Source organism: Schistocerca serialis, chromosome 11 (assembly GCF_023864345.2).
Source record: "Schistocerca serialis cubense isolate TAMUIC-IGC-003099 chromosome 11, iqSchSeri2.2, whole genome shotgun sequence".
In the NCBI taxonomy this organism is placed as follows: Eukaryota; Metazoa; Arthropoda; class Insecta; order Orthoptera; family Acrididae; genus Schistocerca; species Schistocerca serialis.
Genome location: NC_064648.1, coordinates 199,969,822 through 199,995,105, shown reverse-complemented (window position 1 = coordinate 199,995,105; position 25,284 = coordinate 199,969,822). Strand labels below are relative to the sequence as shown.

Genomic DNA, 25,284 nt, shown 5'->3' with positions numbered 1-25,284 from the left:
TAATGGCCACACGAAGATTAACCTTTTTGGACACCTCTACCGAATGGATGGAATTAGACTAACAAAACAAGTATTCCTATATTTCTGGAAAAAGAAATCAACAATACCACGGATTACAGAACTAAGGAAAGATCCAGAAAGAAACAGCATCAAAGAATCAGAAATAGCAGAAAGAAACAGTGTTAAAAATAAAATACTAAATCTGGAAGGCTTTCAAAGCAAAAGAAATAAAAAATCGGGAACAACATGGACAGAAGAAAGGAAGAGACTTCATGGGGAGAAAATGAGGGAATACTAGAAAAAGAGGAAACAATAACAAAGGAAGAAGAGGAACTGAAGTTGTTAACGTGATCCTAGGTAGTCAATACAATTGTATATATGGGAAAAAATTTTTTTCACATAAGCAAGTATAATATAATGCACAGTAAAGTGATTTAATGTGTATTAAAATTCTTTTATTTTTGTGTTACTATATTATGTGTAACATACACTGCCAAAAAAGGAAATTAGTATGCCTGGAAAGATGACACTGATTTTTATTCAATGACAACATATGCCAACTGGAGAATAGTAGGTGCAATGCTAATAGTTTCGTCATCTAACAACAGCCTGCATAGTGGCATAGCTACCAGAGTGCCATCTGTATCTACCCTTTATAATAGAAGAAGCTGACAGTCAGAAAGCTCAGTGTGATGCAAATGTTGGAAGAAAGCAGGCAACCATGCCACGGAGACCCACACACGCTTCCTAGAACCGACCGAGTGAGTTCGAAAGGGATCAAATTGCGGCCTTCCGAGTGGCGGGACGATTCTTTCAGAGAATTGCCACACAAGCTGGATACGCTGCATCAGTTGCACATCAGTGTCGGTACAGTGGTCACGTGAACATTCTCACACCCACAGACGAGGTTCTCGACATCCGCGCAGCAAAATGCCTGCTGGGATCGTCGTACTGTGAGAGCAACAGTGGCGGATCGTACAGCTACCACGTCAGCGATAAGAGGGCTCGTGAGTTCAGGTGCGTCAACGTGAACTGCTGCGAGCCATTTATTTGCAGTGGGACTGCGAAAATGCACATCTCTAACCTGTCTTCCATTCGTGTCACAGCATCTGTTGCCAGCACAGGATCAGTCGGACGACGGAAGGGCACACCGTGGTGTTCAGTGATGACAGCAGATTCTGCCTGGACCCGAGTGACGGTCCTTTGCTCGTACAATGTAGACCTCGTGGGCACTGTCTCAAATGCACTTGTCCGAGACAAACTGGTCCCACCCCAGGCTTTATTGTCTGCAGTGTGATAAGCTGCAACTATTGTTGACCTTTTGCGTTTCTGGAGGGAACGCTAACCGGCACTCGCTATGTGCAAGGTGATGACAGACCTGTTCTTTTGCCACTCTTGCAACAGGAAGGAGATGCATTGTTCCAACAGGATAATGCTCACCCAACCACTGTGTGCTCTGCAAGATGTGCAGCAACTTGCCTGGCCAGCACGATCCCTGGAATTGTCTCCAATCTCAGGTGCAGGATGTATATACAGACAAGGAAAAAAAATTCCCGAATTTTTCCCAGATCTCCCGGTTAAAAATACACTTTTTCCCGGGAACAATATTCTTTCCCTCGGAACTGTGACACTTATCAATCCTTTGAATGGATATGGTTTTACACAGCAATGTAGAATTTCCCGGCACTTTAGAAAAGGAAACTCGGGAGAAAAAACGTTTTGGAAAGATCTTTGATTTGCTGCCACATGTATGCTGCATATTTTCAAATTAGATTAGATCAGGTTCAGTTTTCATTTCATAGACCCAAATAAGATTAGGAAATGAGACGCTGAAAGTAGTAAATGAGTTTTGCTATTTGGGGAGCAAAATAACTGATGATAACAGCCACATATCTGCAACCAGAAGCAGGAGAAGGTACTACTCAACTGTGCATGTGCACGAGTCTGCTAGTAACTGCTCAAATGAATCTAACGTAAACAGTTGCGATGTCACGTTCATCAAAGGCAATTTGTCACTACAAAGCATTGCGCAGTCTTCCTAAAGCCTTTGACATTTTGCTGTTGGCTGACAACTGTATCAGCACTGTGTTTTTTTATATGGCTCATTTCCTTTGCAATTTAAGTTTTATTTTCGTTTCTTTCTATTTTATTGCTGCAGTGTTATTCTGCAGTAGTGGGATACAGTAATATCCTTTGTTAGAGTATCAGTTCTTACAAGACAAAATTACAAAAATTTAACTGAAACGTAATGCTGTTGTTGTGGTCTTCAGTCCTGAGACTGGTTTGATCCAGCTCTCCATGCTACTCTATCCTGTGCAAGCTTCTTCATCTCCCACTACCTACTGCAGCCCACATCCTTCTGAATATGCTTAGTGCATTCATCTCTTGGCCTCCCTCTACGATTTTTACCCTCCACTCTGCCATCCAGTACTAAATTGGTGATCCCTTCATGCCTCAGAATATGCTCTACTAACCGATCCTTTCTTCTAGTCACGTTGTGCCACAATGTCCTCTTGTCCCCAATTCTCTTCAATACCTCCTCATTAGTTATGTGATCTACCCATCTTATCTTCAGCATTCTTCTGTAGCACAACATTTCGAAAGCTTCTATTCTCTTCTTGTCCAAACTATTTATCGTCCATGTTTCACTTCCATACATGGCTACACTCGATACAAATACTTTCAGAAACGACTTCCTGGCACTTAAATCTACACTCGATATTAACAAATTTCTCTCCTTCAGAAACGCTTTCCTTGCCATTGCCAGTCTACATTTTATATCCTCTCTACTTCGACCATCATCAGTTATTTTGCTCCCCAAATAGCAAAACTCCTTTACTACTTTAAGTGTCTCATTTCCTAATCTAATTCCCTCAGCATCACCTGACTTAATTCGACTACATTCCATTATCGTAGTTTTGGTTTTGTTGATGTTCATCTTATACCATCCTTTCAAGACACTGTCCATTCCGTTCAACTGCTCTTCCAAGTCCTTTGCTGTCTCTGACAGAATTACGATGTCATCGGCAAACCTCAAAGTTTTTATTTCTTCTCCACGGATTTTAATTCCTACTCCGAACTTTTCTTTTGTTTCCTTTATTGCTTGCTCAATATACAGATTGAATAACATCGGGGAGAGGCTACAACTCTGTCTCACTCCCTTCCCAACCACTGCTTCCCTTTCGTACCCCTTGACTCTTATCTGCCATCTGCTTTCTGTACAAATTGTAAATAGCCTTTCGCTCCCTTTATTACACCCTTGCCACCTTCAGAATTTGAAAGAGAGTATTCCAATCAGTAAAGCTGATTGGAATACTCTCTTTCAAATTCTGAAGGTGGCAGGTGCAGCTTTACTGTATCACATGGAGAGCTGCATCAAACCAGTCTCAGGACTGAAGACCACAACAACAACAACATATTCCAATCAACATTGTCAAAAGCGTTCTCTAAGTCTACAAATGCTAGAAACGTAGCTTTGCCTTTCCTTAATCTTTCTTCTAAGGTAAGTCGTAGGGTCAGTATTGCCTCACGTGTTCGAATATTTCTACAGAATCCAAACTGATCTACCCCGAGGTCGGCTTCTATCAGTTTTTCCAGTCATCTGTAACCTAAAACAATGGAAAATTCCTGGAATTCTAAAAAATTCCCAAGGTTTTCTCAGTTTTCTCCAACACGAAAAAATTCCCGGGTTTTTCCCTTATCTCCCAGTTGTCCCGGGTCGTATACACCTCGCATGTGGGGTACGGTGGGACTGGAAGTGCCTTGTGTGAGCTGTCAACCACACTTCCGTACAGAACTACACGAACAGAAAGGCAAACAGCGTAACATATTGCAGGACAGCATTCGCCACCTTTACGATCGGCCGGATGCCAGAGTCGGTGCCCGCATCGCCACTCGTGCGCAGTCTGTCGGCTAATCGGGTCGATCGGCCGGTAGGGGGAGGGGATCGAACGGCGAGGTCGTCGATGCCACAACGTAAGGTGGCAGAAACCAAGGGAGGAACTAAGCGAGCATCACAGTCCAGTCGAGGGGGAAGGGGAAACAGGCAAATGGAGAGAGAAAAGGAATGTCGGGTCAGAAGGAAGAACAAAAAACAAGACGGCGTCGGGCGGAAACTATGCGAGCATCACAGTCCAGTTGAGGGGGAAAGGGAAACAGGCAAATGGAGAGATAAAAGGAATGTCGAGTCAGAAGGAAGAACAAAAACAAGACAGTGTCGGGTGGGAACGGCCCCAGATGCTAAATGCTCTGGGGCACCGCCACTGCCACTGACCCTTCCCGACCCCCGCACAACACCACGATCGTGACGGGAGGCAGCACCAGGGGAAGAAGATACGACAAAAGGAAAAAATAAAATGGCAAAATGACCAGACAGAACATAGGGAAAAGGGGGGAACACGGCCAGTGTGTAGCCATCCATAGAGGCCTCCACAACCGACACGAGAGCTAACTGAGGGACTCCAATTTCAGAGCAAAATTCTAGTGTATTTACCATTAAAAACAGTCTCGATCACAATTTATTTATTAAGGTGACCAGTTTTGACCACTACTGTGGTGATCTTCAGACCTGCAAGTCGTATACAAAGCTTTAATTAAAGAAAATACGTAAAGTTATAAAGCTATAAATCGATGAATAACATTGAGTAGGAACCTCTTTCTGCTGGAGAATCACTACTGGAGAAACCAGTGCACATATAACGGAGGCTCCGCCCACTTCTGATGGCATGATGTCATTACTAATCAACGAGGTATAAGTCGAATAACAATGTGAAATTTCTTAGTTAAAACAACATTGCCAAGAAATAAAAATAAACACACACTAAACTTAGCTTATTAAACAGCTATTGTCAATTAAGAAGCGTTAAAAATATTTAAATATGTACGATAAATGAACTTTGGTTTGACAGTACATGGGTTGCCCTCTCAAGGCCTGTTAGTGAACCATTTGGAGCCATTGGTTGCCATGGTGAAGTTGGACGCCGTTCCGCAGACGAGTCGAAACCGGTCACCTTAATAAATAAATCGTGATCAAGACTGTTTTTAATAGTAAATATTTGTAACACATTGATCACTGTCACTCTCATAATGTATTAAAAAGTAAAAAATTCTAGTACTTAAGCCTGGAGGAAAAACTAATTTCACATAGAAAGCTGAGTACACACATAACCATTCGAGGGTCAGCTGTTAACATATGGGACAAAGTGGGAGGGCGTATTAAGTGCGAAGAGCCGAAAGCCGGGGGCAGTCCAGAAAAATATGGATCACTGGAGGGGGGGGGAGCTCAACTACAAAAGATGGGGCAGTGAATTGCAGAGTAAAAAACTGTGGGTCAACTTACAAGGGAACCTCCCTATCACACCCCCCTCAGATTTAGTTATAAGTTGGCACAGTGGATACGCCTTGAAAAACTGAACACAGATCAATCGAGAAAACAGGAAGAAGTTGTGTGGAACTATGAAAAAATAAGCAAAATATACAAACTGAGTAGTCCAAGGGCAACATAGGCCACATCAAGGATGATTTGAGCACAGGAACACTGTGGTCCAGTGGTCAGCGTGAGCAGCTGCGGAACGAGAGGTCCTTGGTTCAAGTCTTCCCTCGAGTGAAAAGTTAAAATTTTTATTTTCAGACAATTATCATAGAGTTCAGGCACTCACACATAATCAACTTCGCTCTCCAAAATTCCAGGACATGTTCAGATTTGCTTGGACATATGCAGGATTTGATGCTGTACACACGGAAAAATTTGAAAACGTTAAAAACACATCATCCCATGTAGGCTTTCACGGCCGGCATCTTCATCAGTAAACACTTCCAGGCTAAGTTGCCGTGGTCGATCTGTAGAACTTTCTTTTCCCTGACGTTTCGTTCTCAACTACGGAGAACATCTTCCGAGGTGAGTCGACGACTGGCTGCTAGGAGCTGGGGCTGCCGCTTATATGGAGATCATAGAGGGTGCCACCGCACGTCATGTGGCGTCGATGTGCAGCTATCTCTGGCTATCGTCTGTTCTCTCGATTGCAGGCGATCGATTGTCACGTGATTGATGCAACGTCGACCGCCATATCTTGTCCAATTTTAATCCTTCTTCTTTACGATTAAAATTGTATTGATGTTTGTGGATTTCAATTGCCTCTCTATACATACGTGTATAATAATGCGACGTCCTCGCTAGCACGCTTGTCTCACCAAATTTTATTTCGTGATCTCCATCCTTGAAAGCATGTTCCGCTACTGCCGATTTGTCGATATATCCCAAGCGACAGTTTCCTTTTGTGCTCCGTCAACCATGTATTGATGCTTCTTTTCGTAGTTCCTATGTAAACCCTGCCACAACTACACGGAATTTTATATACCCCTGGGGTGGCTAGGGGGTGACGAGCATCTTTTGTTGATCTTAGGCATTCACTAATTTTCTTAGTAGGTCTGAAAATAGTCTCCACCTGAAACTTGGCTAGTACTTTCGCAATGCGATCCGTGATGTTATGGATGAACGGAAGAAATACTTTTCCAGCTGATGGTTGTTGCTGTCTCCTATTTTTAGGCATTTTTCTACTTGGGTGAAGTGCTCCGTTAATCTCGTTTTTCGTACAACCATTTTTTGCAAAAGCCATTCGTACATGATTTAGTTGTTCTTGTAAGTAGCCTGGTTCACAAATATTATTGGCCCTATCCACTAGTGTTTTTATGACCCCCCTCTTTTTGCCTAGGGTGGTGGTTTGAGTTCTTATGGAGGTAGTGATCAGTATGTGTACCTTTCCTGTAGACCTTATGGCCTAAGGTCCCATCCGCCCATTTGATAACTGATACATCCAAAAAGTTAAGTTGTCCATTCTTCTCTTTCTCCATAGTAAATTTGATCTTTGGGTTGATGCTATTTAAGTGCACCAGGAAATCATTCAAGTCGTCTTCCTCATGATTCCATATTACATAGGTATCATCCACATACCGATACCATTTCGAGGGGCTTTTTTTGGCCGACTGCAGTGCTTCATGTTCAAAATATTCCATGAATAAATTCGCAATTGCGGGGCTTAGGGGGCTTCCCATGGCTACCCCATCAATCTGTTCATAAAATTCACCATTGTACTGAAAATAGATCGAAGATAGACAGTGTTGGAACAAGGCCACTATATCAGTAGGGAACATATCAGCTATATGAGAGAGAGCTTCATCAACTGGAACCATAGTGAACAAAGACACTATATCAAAACTGACAAGGATGTCATTAGGACCGACAGTAATTTCCCTCAATTTCTCAATGAACTGTAGAGAGTTTTTAATATGACTCTCAGTTTTGCCTATGTAAGGTCGTAACAAAGAGGCAAGGTGTCTGGCTAGTTCTTGGGTAGGAGCTCCAATTGCGCTGACTATCGGTATCAAATGAACATCAGGCTTATGTATCTTTGGTAATCCATATAATCTCGGAGGATAAGCCTCCGTTTTACAAAGATACTTTTTAACTTCTGTAGGAATGGAAGACTGTTTTATCAGACGATTGGTGGCATTCAGCACATTCATTGTGGGATCCTTTTTCAACTTCTTGTATGTGCTGGGTTCCAGGAGATCACTGATCTTCTTGTGATAATCCTCAGTATTCATTAAAACAGTAACATTTCCCTTGTCAGCGGCAACTATAACAACATTCTTGTCTGCATTGATCTCCCGCAATGCCTTCCTTTCCCCTTGAGACAGATTGCTGCTGGGTGGCTTAGCTTTATGTAATATCCTGGAGGTTTCCATCCTAATTTCATCAGCAGAATATGATGGTAACTGACAAATTCCTGCCTCTATATTAGCAATAATGTCCTCCATAGGAACCTTGGATGGAGTGATTGCAAAATTCCCTCCTTTAGACAGAACAGAAAGTTCTTCCTTAGACAATTCTTTTTCCGATAAATTAATAACCATTTGGGAATTGTTTGGAATTGGTGTTTCCCGTCAACCCTCTTGTAGACGATCAAACTTCTCCTTCTGCCTATTGGAAGACACTTCTGCACTAATCTCCATAGATCTAAATGTTAAACTGTCCACTTTGTTCCAATGACAAAACTGCATAGTATTGCTAATAAGTAAATGAAGATTTAGCAGTTGACTATCACATACCGCCAGTCCTCGTTGAGGTTCCCTTGTTAGTACGGCAGATATGAAGATGGTAGATTCCCACTGGGAAAGGCAGAGGGGAGAAGAACACACAGTTGGAGTCTCCTCGATTGCACGAAGTTTATTGGACAGCGGGATAGCCTCCCCCCATGGCAGGCAAGAGATGGTGTTCTGTGCCAACAGGAGACACGAAGGCATATCCCACATGATCGGCAGATTTAGAGCCGCCGGTGTAAAAACTAGTAGCGTACTGAAACTCCTGCAAGAGTGGGCAGATAAAGTAACAGGACACCATTGGAGGGATTGGAGCTTTCGGGCAGCAGAAGAGATCCGTCCGAATCTGTGGCAGAGGGACTAACCGAGTGCAGGAGGTGGGGAGAGAATGTGACGAAGATAACAAAGAGGAGAGGTGGCATCGTGACGGAGAGAAGCGAGGCAGTGGGTGGAAGACTGCCCGAAGCCACGAAAAGAATAGAATAGGAAGGGTGAGCAGGGAAAGAGCGAACATTGATGCCATAGGAGACCGGGAACTAGGACCACTGAATTTTACATCTACACGGATACTCTGCAAATCACATTTAAGTGACTGACAGAGAGTTCATCGAACATCGCGATTACTAAATGATCCTGTAATGAAGCGCGCTGCTCTCCTTTGGATCTTCTCTATCGACCCTGTCTGATACGGATCCCACACTGCTGAGCAGTATTCGAGCAGTGGGCGAACAAGCGTACTGTAACCTACTTCCTTTGTTTTCGGATTGCATTTCTTTAGGATTCTTCCAATGAATCTCAGTCTGGCATCTGCTTTAGCGACAATCAACTTTATATGATCATTCCATATTAAATCACTCCTAATGCCTACTCCCAGATAATTTATGGAATTAACTGCTTCCAGTTGCTGACCTGCTATTTTGTAGCTAAATGATAAAGGATCTCTTTCTATGTATTCGCAGCACATTACACTTGTCTACATTGAGATTCAATTGCCATTCCCTGCACCATGCGTCAATTCGTTACAGATTCTCCTGCATTAAGTACAATTTTCCATTGTTACAACCTCTCGATATACTACAGCATCATCCGCAAATAGCATCAGTGAACTTTTGATGTTATCCAGAAGGTCATTTATATGTATTGTGAATAGCAATGGTCCTACGACACTCTCCTGCGGCACACCTGAAATCAATCTTACTTCAGAAGACTTCTCTCCATTGAGAATGACATGGTCCTACGACACACCTCTGCGGCACACCTGAAATCAATCTTACTTCAGAAGACTTCTCTCCATTGAGAATGACATGCTGCCTTCTATTATCTAGGAACTCTTCAATCCAATCACACAACTGGTCTGATAGTCCATATGCTCTTACTTTGCCCATTAAATGACTGTAGGGAACTGTATCAAATGCCTTGCAGAAGTCACCCTGGGAACCCGTGTCTATGGCCCTCTGAGTCTTGTGGACAAATAGCGTGAGCTGGGTTTCACACGATTGTCTTTTTCAAAACCCATGTTGATTCCTACAGAGTAGATTTCTAGTCTCCAGAAAAGTCATTATACTCAAAGATAATATGTGTTCCAAAATTCTACAACTGAGTCATTCCATGTCAAATCAACACACTTTAAATAAAAATTTTACCTCAACCTCTTAGATTTTGCTGAAATTTGGTATACTTATGGTGGGTGCTGAAACTAAGAAAATTACCAAATTTCAATTTTTTACCTCAAACCATTCCTGAAATATGGTCATGTAAACTTTTCAAAAACTGTCCAAAAATGTGTGGACGGACTTTTTTTAAATTGCCCTAGGAGCTGCCCTAATTAAGCTACAGAACTGGGAAAGGTGTCATTTTGCAGCATTTTTCATGCTTTTTCCAGTGATAGACAAAAAACATAGCTTCTAATTAATAACCTTTTTCAAATTGGTAATTAATATTTTGATTTATTTTTTTTTTTCCAAAAAGCACATAATTGAAAATTTTCAAAATATTTCTATAACTACTTCATATTGTTGTAAATCACATGGCAAAATATAAATCCAGGATGATGATGGGTTCATTGTTAAAAAAAATTATTCCAGACTCTTGTTTTTCACTGACGGCCCTAGTTTGACCAAACTGACCTTTAAGGTAGTACGTCAGTAGAGGACCGTATACATAGGGCTCGATGTCTGTACAATAATTCAGAGACTGGAGCCATTGTTGAGATGATGTAGTCTGCATTGTTACCTTCTAAGGCTTTGTGTGCCTACAGCATTATTGTGCACTGTGCTTTTAGTGCAAATCAATTGTTACCTCTGTGTTGACCAGTCTGTATATATTATATTTAATAGTTCATTTTCAAGTAAATCTATACACTGAAGGACAGTTTATAAGTGGTTTTTGTATAAATATGTAACCAAGCAAAAAGTGCAGTGCTGTAAGAGTGCAGTGTTGTAATCCATTGAAGAAGTCAAATCATTTTATTAGAGACAGAAAAAAACTGAGAAATGTCACAACATGGATGCCCAAATTATTTCCTCAGATAACATGTGGTACCAAGTTTTGTGATAAATGTAGGAAAGATGTCACCAAATTGAAAAATACACCAGAGCCCATCAGTGATGAAAGTGTTGAAGAAGAATCTTCTGGCTCAGAGATAATCATCCGAGACCAACACCCTGACTTCACTCCAACTTCAGTAGCTGTTAAAACATTTAACACAACAATTCAAGAACTAGGTGTGTCCCCAATTGACAAGAGAAAACTAACATCTAGGCATTACGCCAAACCAAAAGTGAAGAAAATCTAATCAACGATACGTAAACTTTTTGATGCTCCTGAAACTTCTTCGTCAGAGACTGATACTGGTGAATCCGTTCTTGAAAATCTTAAAACAAACTTTAAAAATTCTATAAGTAGAGCAAAAAAAAAAATAATGATTCTTACAAGTTTACCTGAAAAGTGGAGAGTCAGGAAAATAATGAGGGAATTTAATGCTCCTAATTACATTGTTCGGCAGTCCAAAAAAATTTTGAAAGAGAGAAGGTTCATGGAAGGTCCAAACCCAAAACCAGGGAAGTGTTTACCAACAGAAACTGTCAAAACTGTACATTCATTTTACGAAAATGATGAAGTTAGCAGGGCAATGTCAGGTATTAAAGATTGTGTGAGAATTACAGAAACAAGTGGAAATAAAACAAAAATATCAAAAAGACTTATTTTGTGTAACCTTAAAGAAGCTTACAAACATTTTAAAGACAAGTTTCCTAACATAAAAATAGGTTTCTCTAAATTTGCTGAGTTGAGACCAAAACATTGTGTATTAGCTGGCCGGAGTGGCGCACACACACACTGTCTGCGAGTGCACAACTCACCAAAACATAAAATTAATGATAGAAAATGCCAAACTAAATACAGTAACAAGCAGCAGCTTAAACAATTATAAGCAGTGCATTGCAAAAATGCCTTGCAACCCATCATCAGTTGATTGCAACATGGGAAACTGTGAATACTGCCCAGGAGAAACTGTCATACGTAAAATTTTAAAAGACTCTTTTCATGAAAACTTAACTAAACAAGTTCAGTTCCGACAGTGGATGTCAGTTGACCAATATAATCTGGAAATTGTTCAGGAAACTTCTGAAGAATTCATAGATTTATTTTGTAGTAAGATGTAGACTTTGATTCGGCACGACTTCATTGCCAAGCAACAACGAACTTTCCTTAACTCCACAAGAGAAAACCTTATGGAATCTGAATTTGTTGTCATATGTGATTTTTCAGAAAATTACAGTATAGTTCTACAGGATGAAGCTCAGAGTTTCCACTGGACAAGACAACAGATTACCATTCATCCTTTTGTTATATATTACAAACAGGAAGACAAAATTGAGCATATGAGCTTTGTCGTCGTTTCTGATTGCCTGGAGCACAATACAACTGCAGTTTACACCTTTCAAAAGAAGCTAATTTCACATCTAACGAATAAATTTCAAAAGATTCCAAAAAAGATATACTATTATTCTGACGGTTCTGCCGCTCAGTATAAAAATAACAAAAACTTCCTGAACTTTTGCATTCATGAGGGAGACTTCAACATAAAAGCTGAGTGGCACTTTTCAGCCACAGCACATGGGAAAGGGCCTTGTGATGGAGTAGGGGGTTTAGTAAAGAGACTGGCAGCTCGTGCAAGTTTGCAGAGGCCATACCAAAATCAGATACAAACCGTAAGAGATCTATTTGAGTGGGCAGTAGATAATATCACAAATGTTGATTTTGCATATTCCACTCAAGAATACTACGCTGCTTCAGAAATATTCTTAAAAAGCCGACTTAAAGAGGCATTGACAATCAAAGGAACACAGCAATTTCACGCTTTCATTCCCAACAATACATCAAAATTGATAGTCAAATACTTCTCAGGCGATGTGCAGAGTTGGGAGAGGGAAGTAACTACATCACCAGACAAACTGAAGTTACAAGGTGTATCAGGCTACGTCACCACTGTATATGGCAGAAACTGTTGGCTTGGGTACATTTTAGAAAAAAAAACAAAGAACTTGATGAAGCGAAAATAACTCTTCTTCTCCCATGTGGACCAGCTAAGTCATTCTCTTATCCTGCACATGCAGATGTCCTGTGGGTGTCAGTTGTGGATGTTCTCACAAAAGTGAATCCATTTACTCCGACAGGGAGAACATACATTATTAATGAAAGTGATGTAAACCAAACCCAGTCAGCTTTATTAAAATGTAATATGTGAAGTTTCAAGACAATTTATTGGGAAACTGCTTTCAACTCAAAACTTAATTTTTGTCTCAGGTTAGTGTTAATGTATATTTTACAGAAAGTTGTTTCAAACTTATTGTTAGTACCTATTGTGTCAAATTTAGCTATGTACAGATACCTGTTACTCAAAAACAAGCATTATGTATTTAATTTGTTTAATAGAATAGATTCAGAAGGATGTAGGTTGCAGTAGGTACTGGGAGATGAAGAAGCTTGCACAGGATAGAGTAGCATGGAGAGCTGCATCAAAACAGTCTCAGGACTGAAAACCACAACAACAACAGTTCCATTTCAAACATCATGGACCACAACTATTATGTAAATAATTGTACTTATTCGTACTTTATTTCAGTTTGTAGTTAAATGCTCAATTTCTTGTTTTTGTTATATCGGTTAATATACTGTTAGTGAAGTTGTATGAAATTAAAATAAGCAATCAACTTAATTATAAAATATGCTGATTAGTTTTGGTTTAATAAGGTGATGTTATGATATTTCTAATTCTTTTTTTACTTACCTTTCAGCATATTTTAAAGAAATTCCTGTTTGTTAAAGGTCAATTTGGTCAAACTAGGGCCGTTAGTGAAAAACAAGAGTTGGGAATAATTTTTTTTAACAATGAACCCATCATCATCCCAGATTTATATTTTGCCATGTGATTTATGATAGTATGAAGTAGTTATGGTAATATTTTGAAAATTTTCAATTATGTACTTTTTGTAAAAAATTAAAATTAAATCAAAATATTAATTACCATTTTGAAAAAGGTTATTAATTAGAAGCTATGTTTTGTTGTATATCCCTGGAAAGAGCATGCAAAATGCTACAAAATGACACCTTTCCCAGTTCTCTAGCTCAATTAGGGCAGCTCCTAGAACAATTTAAAAAAAGTCCGTTCACACATTTTTGGCTGGTTTTTGAAAAGTTTACATAGCCATATTTCAGGAATGGTTTGAGATAAAAAATTGAAATTTGGTATTTTTCTTAGTCTCAGTGCCCACTATAAGTATACCAACTTTCAGTAAAATCTAAGAGGGTGAGGTAAAATAGGTGTGTTCATTTGACATGGAATAGGTATATAGTTCTGCACATCTGTTCGATGTCCATTCTTGAAAACGGAGATGACTGTGCCCTTTTCCAATCCTTTGGAACGCTACGCTCTTCTAGAGACCTATGGTACACCGCTGCAAGAAGGGGGGCAAGTTCCTTTGCGTACTCTGTGTAAAATCGAACAGGTATCCCATCAGGTCCAGTGGCCTTTCCTCTTTTGAGCGACGTGCGCTCGAAACCCGAGCACCAAAACACCTCACAGATGACGCGATGTACGGATTCACGCCACACCGATAACACGTAGCCTCAACCTTCTTAAGGAGGACATCTCCCTCAAATGCCAGAATAAAGATGTCGGTATTGACGAGAGCGTCCTTACGATCTTTCTGAATGCACCGAACAAACTTAACATCTCGTCGGCCCAGAGTGGCCCGGAGCTCCTCGTCAGTTTGAAGGACGAGGTCCGTACGAAAAATGAACCCCTTAATCACATAAAAGGGCCGGTTAGGAATAACGGACACCAGAGTGTCGCCAAGACGGTCATGAGCACAAAGGGCTGCAGATTGGGCAGCAGTAGACGTTTTGATCGACAGCAAATCCGACCGGCATTCTGCCGAGAGACTCCGTATCGACAACCTCATTTTCAATAGTTTTCATTAAAAATAACAGCTTTGTGATAGTGAATGGGTCCTCACGTGTCCTAACACAGACCCGGTAGAGGGAAAAGTGTTTCACCCTGAGGCAGTGAGCCCGGCCCACTGTCTAAGATGTAGCCAGGGAAGGGAACACTGCTGGGTCGTAAGAAGCAGCAATAAATGATCCACTGCCAACCTAAGAGACGACAGGCAGATTTTTGGAGCTTAATGCTTTTCATATCCAAAGCACCCTCCCAATAGCACCCACTCCTATCGGGGGCTCTTCCTGCGGACACTGTCCGGCCACAACAAGGACTGTCAAGTGCAGTGCCATTTCCAGGAGCTCTGATGCTCTGGAATGACGGGCAACCACTCCTAGACACGCATAGAAAGGCAACATGTGATCCCTGTGTTGCAGGGGGCTCACCCAGATACCCAGATGGGTACGTAAACCCACCACACGGACTGACTACACGTGCCGGTGACCTAGCAGAGCGGACGTGGGTTATGGCGCGGAATGGTATCCGCACTGTAGATGCCAGGGAGGGAGCTCTCCCCCAAATGCCTCACACTATGCAGTGAAAATTTAGAAGTGGAAGTCAAATCCCAAAGGGGGACCAAAAACACCAAAAAGGAAAGATGAAAAAGAAAAGGCAAGGGGAACAAACCCGGAACGAGTACAAGATATCAGGCGGGTAGCCAGGTTCTCATAAATAAGAACATCGAGAGAGGGGAAGGAGGGGGCAGAGGAGGAGCAGCGAGGGGGGAGAGGGAGAGGCAGGGGAAGGAAGTGCAGCCCGTGAAGGAAGAATGGGCAGTAATAGCTTGGGGCCCCATGTGTGCCATGCACAAAATCACAAAAGAGCCTCGAGTCTGCTGTATGGGGGTGGGAGAAGGAAAGGGGGGGGGGGGGGGGGGGGAGCATCGAGGCTACATCACGTATCAATATGGGTATTTCAGCGTGGATCGATACTCGGTACCTCAGAAACACTTGTGCTACTGATCTGTAAATGTAATCATTTCATGTACTCCATATGCACTGTTGCAATAAATCTTGTCAGAACTGGAAACCTCTAAAACGGTGTGTTACCTTTTTTCCTAGCAGTGTATATTTAATAATGGGTTTTTATTTCTGTTTCATGTCAAGTGCACCAGTGTCATAGCATTCTAAAGGGAGACACCTCTGCCATGACAGCTGTATACATCGCGCCACATTACACGACAGGCAGCTATCTCGAGATACTTCAGTGTTGCAGACCTCCAACTCGACTGTGTTAATTAAAATAACCGAATGAGTAACATGTATAATGTAGTATATCACGTTGAAACTGATCTCTCCCTTGTTAGTCTCACCCGAGAACAGGTGCAGCACTTCGTTCTATGCTAAATTTTTCTCTGTACGATCAAAGTTATTAAACTGTCTCTCACTGAAAACATTTCCTTGTTGAACATTTTACAATTACGGTAAACTGATATTGTGGCCTGTCATGTGATAGTGGATTCTTTGGAATAAGATCTTCCACTTTTATCCTCTTAGGCCGACCAAAGACGTTCGTGGAAACTGAAAACTTTTTTCAATGTAGTTTCATAAGTGTGGAACATGCCAATGTGCAGAAGTTGTTCAGTTACATGTACAGATGAAATTTAGACGACGACAGCTGCGGACATAGACAGCCGATAAACTACTCCACCTGCCGGGACACAGCATTTGTACTTTGGGTGTCACGGCTTGGAGCTGCCTCGGAAATCGGGGAGTGAAGGGGGCAACAGACAATGAAAATACCCAAACAGTTGAATATATGCAAGAGACCTGCTATTAGTGATCAATATCCAAGCATTAAACATTTGTGTTGTGACCTATTGAAAACTACACATTGCAAAAGATTGGTGTACTGCAAAACGTAATTGTGGTGGTTAGTGTTATGTTGCTGTTGTAAATACAGGAGAGTCCACGCAGAATTGTGTTATGTCATTCAATTGCTTGCATAGATTAAAGCTCTCTTCTAGCATCCGCAAATCGCAACACTGCATAGTGGAACCATGAAATTTATGACGACTGAAAATCTGAAAGGTGAAGTTGATTAGTCTGGAATGTGACAGACTGTCCATGTCGTGGACATCATCGTACCTAAAATACTCAATGCATTCCAGGCCATTCTTGCTGAAATACATAACATTTCATGTCTGGACAGCATATGTTTACTTTGTTTATTGGGGGGGGGGGGGGGAGAGGCACCGGGGGTGGGAGGAGGGGGCTCTTGTGTATGCCAAGGAAAGAGGTTTTCTCCACTCTGAAGATAAGGGGTCAGTCTCTCTGTAAATGGGTAATTGTTGAAGGATACGAGGCCGGCTCCAGGTCAACAGATTGATAGTGGCAAATGGATAATGGAACAGTTCCCTTTCTGCTCCGATTATCATTGGCTAGAAATCGTAAGTGTTAAATAATTTCGTGGAGGTTTCCAGGTGCTTGTGAAACCAAGTGCTCAGACTATTTTGTGCCCTCTCAGGCAGATGTCTTCCTTGTTGTTGTTGTTGTTGTTGTGGTCTTCAGTCCTGAGACTGGTTTGATGCAGCTCTCCATGCTACTCTATCCTGTGCAAGCTTTTTCATCTCCCAGTACCTACTGCAACCTACATCCTTCTGAATCTGCTTTGTGTATTCATCTCTTGGTCTCCCTCTACGATTTTTACCCTCCACGCTGCCCTCCAATACTAAATTGGTGATCCCTTGATGCCTCAGAACATGTCCTACCAGCCGATCCCTTCTTCTGGTCAAGTTGTGCCACAAACTTCTCTTCTCCCCAATCCTATTCAATACTTCCTCATTAGTTATGTGATCTACCCATCTAATCTTCAGCATTCTTCTGTAGCACCACATTTCGAAAGCTTCTATTCTCTTCTTGTCCAAACTATTTATCGTCCATGTTTCACTTCCATACATGGCTACACTCCATACGAATACTTTCAGAAATGACTTCCTGACACTTAAATCAATACTGGATGTTAACAAATTTCTCTTCTTCAGAAACGCTTTCCTTGCCATTGCCAGCCTACATTTTATATCCTCTCTACTTCGACCATCATCAGTTATTTTGCTCCCCAAATAGCAAAACTCCTTTACTACTTTAAGTGCCTCATTTCCTAATCTAATTCCCCTCAGCATCACCCGACTTAATTAGACTATATTCCATTATCCTTGTTTTGCTTTTGTTGATGTTCATCTTATATCCTCCTTTCAAGACACTGTCCATTCCGTTCAACTGCTCTTCCAAGTCCTTTGCTGTCTCTGACAGAATTACAATGTCATCGGCGAACCTCAAAGTTTTTATTTCTTCTCCATGAATTTTAATACCTACTCCGAATTTTTCTTTTGTTTCCTTTACTGCTTGTTCAATATACAGATTGAATAATATCGGGGAGAGGCTACAACCCTGTCTCACTCCCTTCCCAACCACTGCTTCCCTTTCATGTCCCTCGACTCTTATAACTGTCATCTGGTTTCTGTACAAATTGTAAATAGCCTTTCGCTCCCTGTATTTTACCCCTGCCACCTTTAGAATTTGAAAGAGAGTATTCCAGTCAACATTGTCAAAAGCTTTCTCTAAGTCTACAAATGCTAGAAACATGTCTTCCTTATAGAGTGTATTTCTGGAGTCTCAAGTTGATCATTTGTAATTAACTGATTTACTGAGACCAATATGGTAAGACTGTGATAATGCCTAGTGTGTTAACCCGGTTGTAGACATGTCATTCTGGTCTGGCACTGTTCTGTTCTATTTAGTGGATGAGTCACACTTCCTTTAGATTCTGCCTACGAATCTCACTCTGATTCAAATGGCTCTACGCACTCTGGGACTTAGCATCTGAGGTCATCAGCCCCCTAGACTTAGAACTGCTTAAACCTAACTAACCTAAGGACATCACACACATCCACGCTCGAGGCAGGATTCGAATCTGCGACCGTAGCAGCTGGGTGGTTCTGGACTAAAGCGCCTAGAACTGCTTGGCCACAGCGGCTGGCCTCTCACTCTGGTATCTGCTTTTCCTGCTATTTATTTTATGTGGTCATTTCACTTGAGGATGCTCCAGACAGATACTGCTAGATATTTTACGATAGTTATTGTTTCCAGCAATTTGTAATCAATAATGCAGTTATGCAGTAGTGCATTTCTCCTGTGTATGCACAATATGTTACATTTATTTAAGTTTAGTGTCAACTGCCATTCATCATTTCTCTGCAGGTCATTCTGCAAATCTTCAACAAAGCCATGTGTGTGTGTGTGTGTGTGTGTGTGTGTGTGTGTGTGTGTGTGTGTGTGTGTTGGGTTGGAGGGGGAGGAGGGGGGGGGGTGCTGCACCTTGCCGGAAAATTATTCATTATTGATAGCCTTCCAACTGTGGGGCTTTGATAGTGCATGATTTCCTGGATGAAACATTTCCGTATTGGTGGACTGGAAGGAATGGTCCAACACCCTGGCCACCCCGCTCTCTAGATGTTACGCCCCTTGACTTTTATGTCTGGGGCTATATCAAGGACAGAGTCTTCGTCACACCAGTTGCTGACGTCAACGAACTGAAGGCTAGGATACAAGCTGCTGTGGGTACTGTGACAGAACACATTTTACGAAACACCTGTTTTTTTTTTCGTGGTTTTAGGGCGTACAACTACAGTGGTCATTAGCGCCCAGACTAAATTATGAATGCACTGCAAGGCACAATGTTAAAACAGCAGCTAAAACGTGCAGCACTGTGAAAGGCACATTAACAGGCAAGAGATCAAAAGAAAACAGCATAATCAAATGTCCTTAGACAGGTTTGTCAAGTGGATAAAATGAAGAACACGAGCAGCTGCTGCTGGGTCATCCGCTAAAATGGCATCCAGAGTACACGGCAGGCCAAGATCAATGCGCAGTGTATTAAAATTCGGACAGGACGTTAAAATGTGGTGTACCGTCAGCAGTTGCCCACACGGTCAGAATGGCGCCGGCGCAGCCGTCTGCAGATGGCGGTGGCTGAACCGGCAGTGTCCAATCCGTAACCGGGCCAAAACGACCTGCTCCTGCCGAGAAGGGTGTGAAGAGGTCGTCCGAGACGTGGGGAGAGGTTTCGAGGCCCGAAGCTCGTTTTCAGTGAGTTTAGACCAATCGGCATGCCACAGCGATAAAATACGCTGACAAATGACCCTGCTAAAATCAGATTAAGGCACACAACAAGAAGCTGTCCGAGGTGCGAAACACCTCGTGGGAACTGGAATACCGCCTCGACATTCTCCGAGCTACCAAGGGAGCACATGTTGAGGTTTATTAACGTAAGTGGTCTTAAAAAAAAAACTAGTGACACTAACCTATGTAATGGCATCAAATGTAAATTATTATGTCAAACAGTTATTATGTAAGAAATTGTTATACTCAGGGCAAGACTTTGTGCTCACCCTGTATATCAAGTATTCCATCCATCATCAGTGGGGGTAGATCAGTACTAGTCATAATTTATTTTTACAAGCCTGCAGTGGTTGCTTCCGTCAATGTACGATTTGACTCTTTCCTCATCCCTGAAATCTCTCTTTCATAACGACATTTATGCAATGCAGTTGCGACTACCGAAAGATCGGCCCGCAATGCATATCACTATTTGCACCGTCACGTGTCAGTTACAGGCCTTGCAGGGAATCTTAGAAAATTCTGGTCCTGCATAAAATCACTAATCAGGTTGAATGTAACTATTCAGTCACCCACCAGTCAGTCAGTGTTCCTGCAGAAGAGAGCAAAAGGAAAGCTAAAGCTTTGAATTTTGCATTTAAAAAAATCATTTGCACAGAATGAGTGTAAAGACAAACCATCATTTCACTGCCACACAAACTCCCATATGAAGAGCACAGACGTAGGCATTCCTAGCTCTGGAAAGCAACAAAAAGTAGAAAACACACGGATCACCAGGTACGGATCGAACCCCACTTAAGAGAGAACATTTCGGCACTGGATCCTTGGCATTCACCGTGAGTCTTTCACAAACGGTGAAGTCCCAACCAACTGAAAGTAAGTGCAGGTGACCCCTGTACATAAGAAAGTTAAAACAGAAGTCCTGCAAAATTATAGACCAATACCCTTAATGTTTGTTGCAGAATTTTTGAGCCTATCCTAATCTCAAATTAATTAATTTACTCGAGAGAGAAAAGCTTCTATCCACAAATCGGCACAAATTTAGACAGGATCACCTGTGCAAAACTCAGCTCATCCTTTTCTCGCTCAACAATCGTGTCAGTCGAGTATCTAACGGAATTACAATGCTCGACTTCAGTTTCTACAAAAATTTAGCACACTTATAAATGATACTGGGTACAGAACACTCTCGAGTACTGCTTGCCTGTTTGGGATTTCCCACCATATCAGATTGAAGGTGGCAACACAGATGCATGCTACTAGATTTCAAGTCAATTAACCTGTGAGCATTAGAGATGCTTTGTGACTGAAATGGGAATCCCTAGAGGGAAGACGTTTTATGAAACTCTTCTGAGAAAATTACTACTTTAAGTTGACCACATAATGATCCTACTGGCACTGAAGTACATCATGCATAAAGACCACGAAGAGAAGGCACGGGAAATTAAAGCTCGTACAGAGGCATAGAGAATCGCACAATTTGCAAGTGGAACAGGAGAGAAAATGATTACCAGTGGTACAGAGTGTCCTTTTGGCATGCTCCATATGGTAGCTTGTAAGTATGTATGGAGGTGAATGAATGAACGAGGGAGTCAACTACTACTGACCATCCAAAAACAAATTACACAGGATTCAAATCTACTGCTAAACTTACCTGGTGACATGGTCCCACAGCGTATTAAGCGGCAATGCTACCTTCAGCAAAAATTCTGACTTGACGTCATCACATTTCACATCTTCCTATCGACTTCTTATTCTAAACCACCAGTGTTTTATGTGCCAACATGTTGATTCTGCTAGCTCTGTCCCTGGAAACATTTATGTTTTCAAATTAATGTTCAACTGAACTTTGGTGCAAAATTTGTGCATTATTGAGGGATAATGGACTATCATGCTCATATGGAAACCAGACACCGTTACTCACCTATGTAAGAGCAAACGAAGTGGCTCTCGGGAATCCCCAGACCTTAATATCTCATGTGAACAACCTTCAGCTTCCAGAATTTCCGACCATTTGGCCAGATGAGGTTTTCAGAAATTTATTGGCAAAGCAAGAATACTGAAACACAAGAATTCTGCAGATTAGATGGGTAGTTTGGATAACAGGGTTTATATGTGGACAAGGCAAAAAATTTGCAGATTTCCTGGTTAAAAATACACTTTTCCCTACATGAAAATACACTACACCTGGGAGAAAGAACATTTTTTCCATGACAATATACGAGGTGCATTTTTTCTCCGGACTGGAAAGAGATAGAGACATGCGTATTGTTTTAAAATGAGGCCGCGTTCATTGTCAATATGTCCCAGAGATGGCAGCACCGTACGGCAGATGGAATTTTACCGCCAGTGGCGAGAATGAGAACTGTTTTAAATACTTAAAATGGTGACGTTTTCCTTACTTGAACAGCGTGCAATCATTCATTTTCTGAATTTGCGTGGTGTGAAACCAACATAAATTCATCGACAGTTGAAGGAGACATGTGGTGATGGAGTTAGGGATGTGTCGAAAGTGCGTTTGTGGGTGTGACAGTTTAATGAAGGCAGAACATTGTGTGACAACAAACCGAAACAACCTCGGGCTCGCACAAGCCAGTCTGACGACATGATAAAGAAAGTGGAGAGAATTGTTTTGGGGGATCACCGAATGACTGTTTGAACAGATCGCCTCCAGAGTTGGCTTTTCTGTGGGTTCTGTGCACACAATCCTGCATGACGACCTGAAAACGCGAAAAGTGTCATCCAGGTGGGTGCCACGAATGCTGACGGACGACCACACGGCTGTCCGTGTGGCATGTTGCCAATCAATGTTGACGTGCAACGACAGCATGAATGGGACTTTCTTTTCATCAGTTGTGACAATGGATGAGACGTGGATGCCATTTTTCAATCCAGAAACAAAGCGCCAGTCAGCTCAATGGAAACACACAGACTCACCGCCACCAAAAAAATTTCGGGTAACCGCCAGTGCTGAAAAAATGATGGTGTCCATGTTCTGGGACAGCGAGGGCATAATCCTTACCCACTGCGTTCCAAAGGGCACTACGGTAACAGGTGCATCCTATGAAAATGTTTTGAAGAACAAATTCCTTCCTGCACTGCAACAAAAACGTCCGGGAAGGGCTGCCTGTGTGTTGTTTCACCAAGACAACGCACCCGCACATCGAGCTAACGTTACGCAACAGTTTCTTCATGATAACAACTTTGAAGTGATTCCTCATGCTCCCTACTCACCTGACCTGGCTCCTAGTGACTTTTGGCTTTTTCCAACAATGAAAGACACTCTCGTGGCCGCACATTCACCAGCCGTGCTGCTATTGCCTCAGCGATTTTCCAGTGGTCAAAACAGACTCCTAAAGAAGCCTTTGCCGCTGCCATGGAATCACGGCGTCAGCATTATGAAAAATGTGTACGTCTGCAGGGCGATTACGTCGAGAAGTAATGCCAGTTTCATCGATTTCGGGCGAGTAGTTAATTAGAAAAAAAATCGGAGGCCTTAGAACTTGAATGCACCTCGTACTTTCCCTCACAGCTGTAAAACTCATCAAACCTTTGAATGGTAAAGGTTTTAAACACAGGCGCAGAACTTTCCAACAATCTGGCAAATGAAAATATACAACAAACCAACAAGTTTCGAAGATATACTTGATGCACAGTGACTTATACGCTAAAGAATAAATGTGAATTCCACCAAATACAGCACGGTAGCTTCTAAAACAATAAAATTAAGACTGCAAGGAGCTTTTGTTGGTCAATCATAGCTTGACAGCCAATGACAATAGATATTCAGAGTTATGCAGTCAGCCAAGCAACATCACTGTTAAGTAGCATGAACACACAAACAAGAAAAGTTAATGGTGTAAATTAATATATGTACAATACAGTTACAAGAAAAGCTAAACTTTTACATATAATACTGGTTGCCAAAAATTTGTTGTTTTTTTCTGAGGGTAGGGTCAGGTAGGATCCTAAGAGTACAGCTTAAATTGAAGCAGCTAAATGTCTGTGACAAGCAAGATTGAAAATTTCACTGCTGTGGACTGATTATTTTGTAGGTTGCCTGGCTGAATAAATGTTCCATTAAGCACTTAGACTTTTCCATAGAAAAGCCAATTACATACGAAATTGTTCCAGAACTCATCTCAGAACTCCGCCATCATCAATATCTAGGAGTGATTGCTGCAAGCAGATATGGCGTTTCACATACAATGTGAAACGCCATATCTATATGCAACAATCACTCCTGAGGCATAAAAAATTGCAAAATAAATATTTTTTCATGTGATATAATTACAAATTTTCAGCTTTTTCCTTTTGTTGTGCTGTGAAATACTGCTTCTTGCCAAATCTCGTGTTTCTACGCCAATGGGAAGTACAGTATGGGTTTTGATAAGTGAGTGTGCAAGTATCAAAACATGTGACATAAATGGCAATATCTTTTGACTGCAATTTTTTACACCACCTAGGTACCGTGGGCCTCAATGTGACAAATTTTAACTTCATACATTATCTGTTACTGAGAAAGAGTTTTTCAAAAATGGTTCAAATGGCTCTGAGCACTATGGGACTTAACTTCTAAGGTCTTCAGTCCCCTAGAACTTAAAACTACTTAAACCTAACTAACCTAAGGACACCACACACATCCATGCCCGAGGCAGGATTCGAACCTGCGACCGTAGCGGTCGCGCGGTTCCAGACTGTAGCGCCTAGAACCGCTCGGCCACCCCGGCCGGCAGAGAGTTTTTAACACACAGGAAAGACCCTACATGATATTAGGTCACTGTGCAGAAACTTCTGAAGAACCAGAGCTTACTGCATAATATGTTTAAAACAAAACATAATAATACAGATAGAGAGATGCTGAATGAAACGTGTGGCTGTTAATAGTGCAATGCATGAAGTCTCAAGTGACTAACGTAGTTGAATATTCTCAAATAATCTTTCACAAAATCAAAAGAAATTCTGGTTGTTTGTAGAGGCTGTTAGTGGCACCAAAGCAAAAGCTCCGTTGTTCCTTTACAGAGGAAAACCTTGAAGAATTTCCCAAATTAAATCTTGTACAACTAGAAAGAAGAATGAAATCAGTATTAGTGTCAGTGATGTTGAGAAACTGCTGAAATTGTTAAAATAGAACAAAGCTCCATCCCTGTTAGATTTATACTGAAATTGCAGCCAAGTTTGTCCCTCTTCTGACTATAATCCTTACAGATCCTTCAAACAAAAAACCGTGCCCACTACTTAGAAGAAAAGCACAGGTCACATCCGTCTACAAGGAGGATAGTATAAATGATCCATGAAACTACTGTCTAATATCCTGATATCAATTTGCTGTAATATCTTACAACATATTCTGGGCTCAAACATAATGAGGCATCTTGAACAGAATGATATCCTCAGTGCCAACCAGCACAGATTCTGAAACCAAATTTGCACTTTACTAATGACATACTGAAAGCTTTGGATACAGGCAGTCAGATAGATGCAGTATTTCTTGGTTTCTGAAAAGCATTTAACTCGGTAACATACCTAAACTTGTCATCAAAAGTACGTTCATATGGGGCATCAAGTGTA

The 25,284-nt window shown here is 41.5% G+C and overlaps 1 protein-coding gene across 2 annotated transcripts in view; it reads right to left on the bottom strand.

The window, feature by feature from the left end:
- The window catches only part of LOC126426908 (uncharacterized), a 40,305-nt gene that overhangs the window by 5,793 nt on the left and 9,228 nt on the right, over positions 1–25,284 (bottom strand). For both annotated transcript variants that reach the window (XM_050089011.1, XM_050089012.1), the window contains exons 2-3: positions 21,638–21,772; positions 21,368–21,521 (exon numbers count right to left, since the gene is read on the bottom strand). In XM_050089011.1, the coding sequence (XP_049944968.1) occupies positions 21,368–21,377 (10 nt within the window). In that variant the 5' untranslated portion in view covers positions 21,378–21,521; positions 21,638–21,772. The remainder of the gene's footprint in view (positions 1–21,367; positions 21,522–21,637; positions 21,773–25,284) is intronic.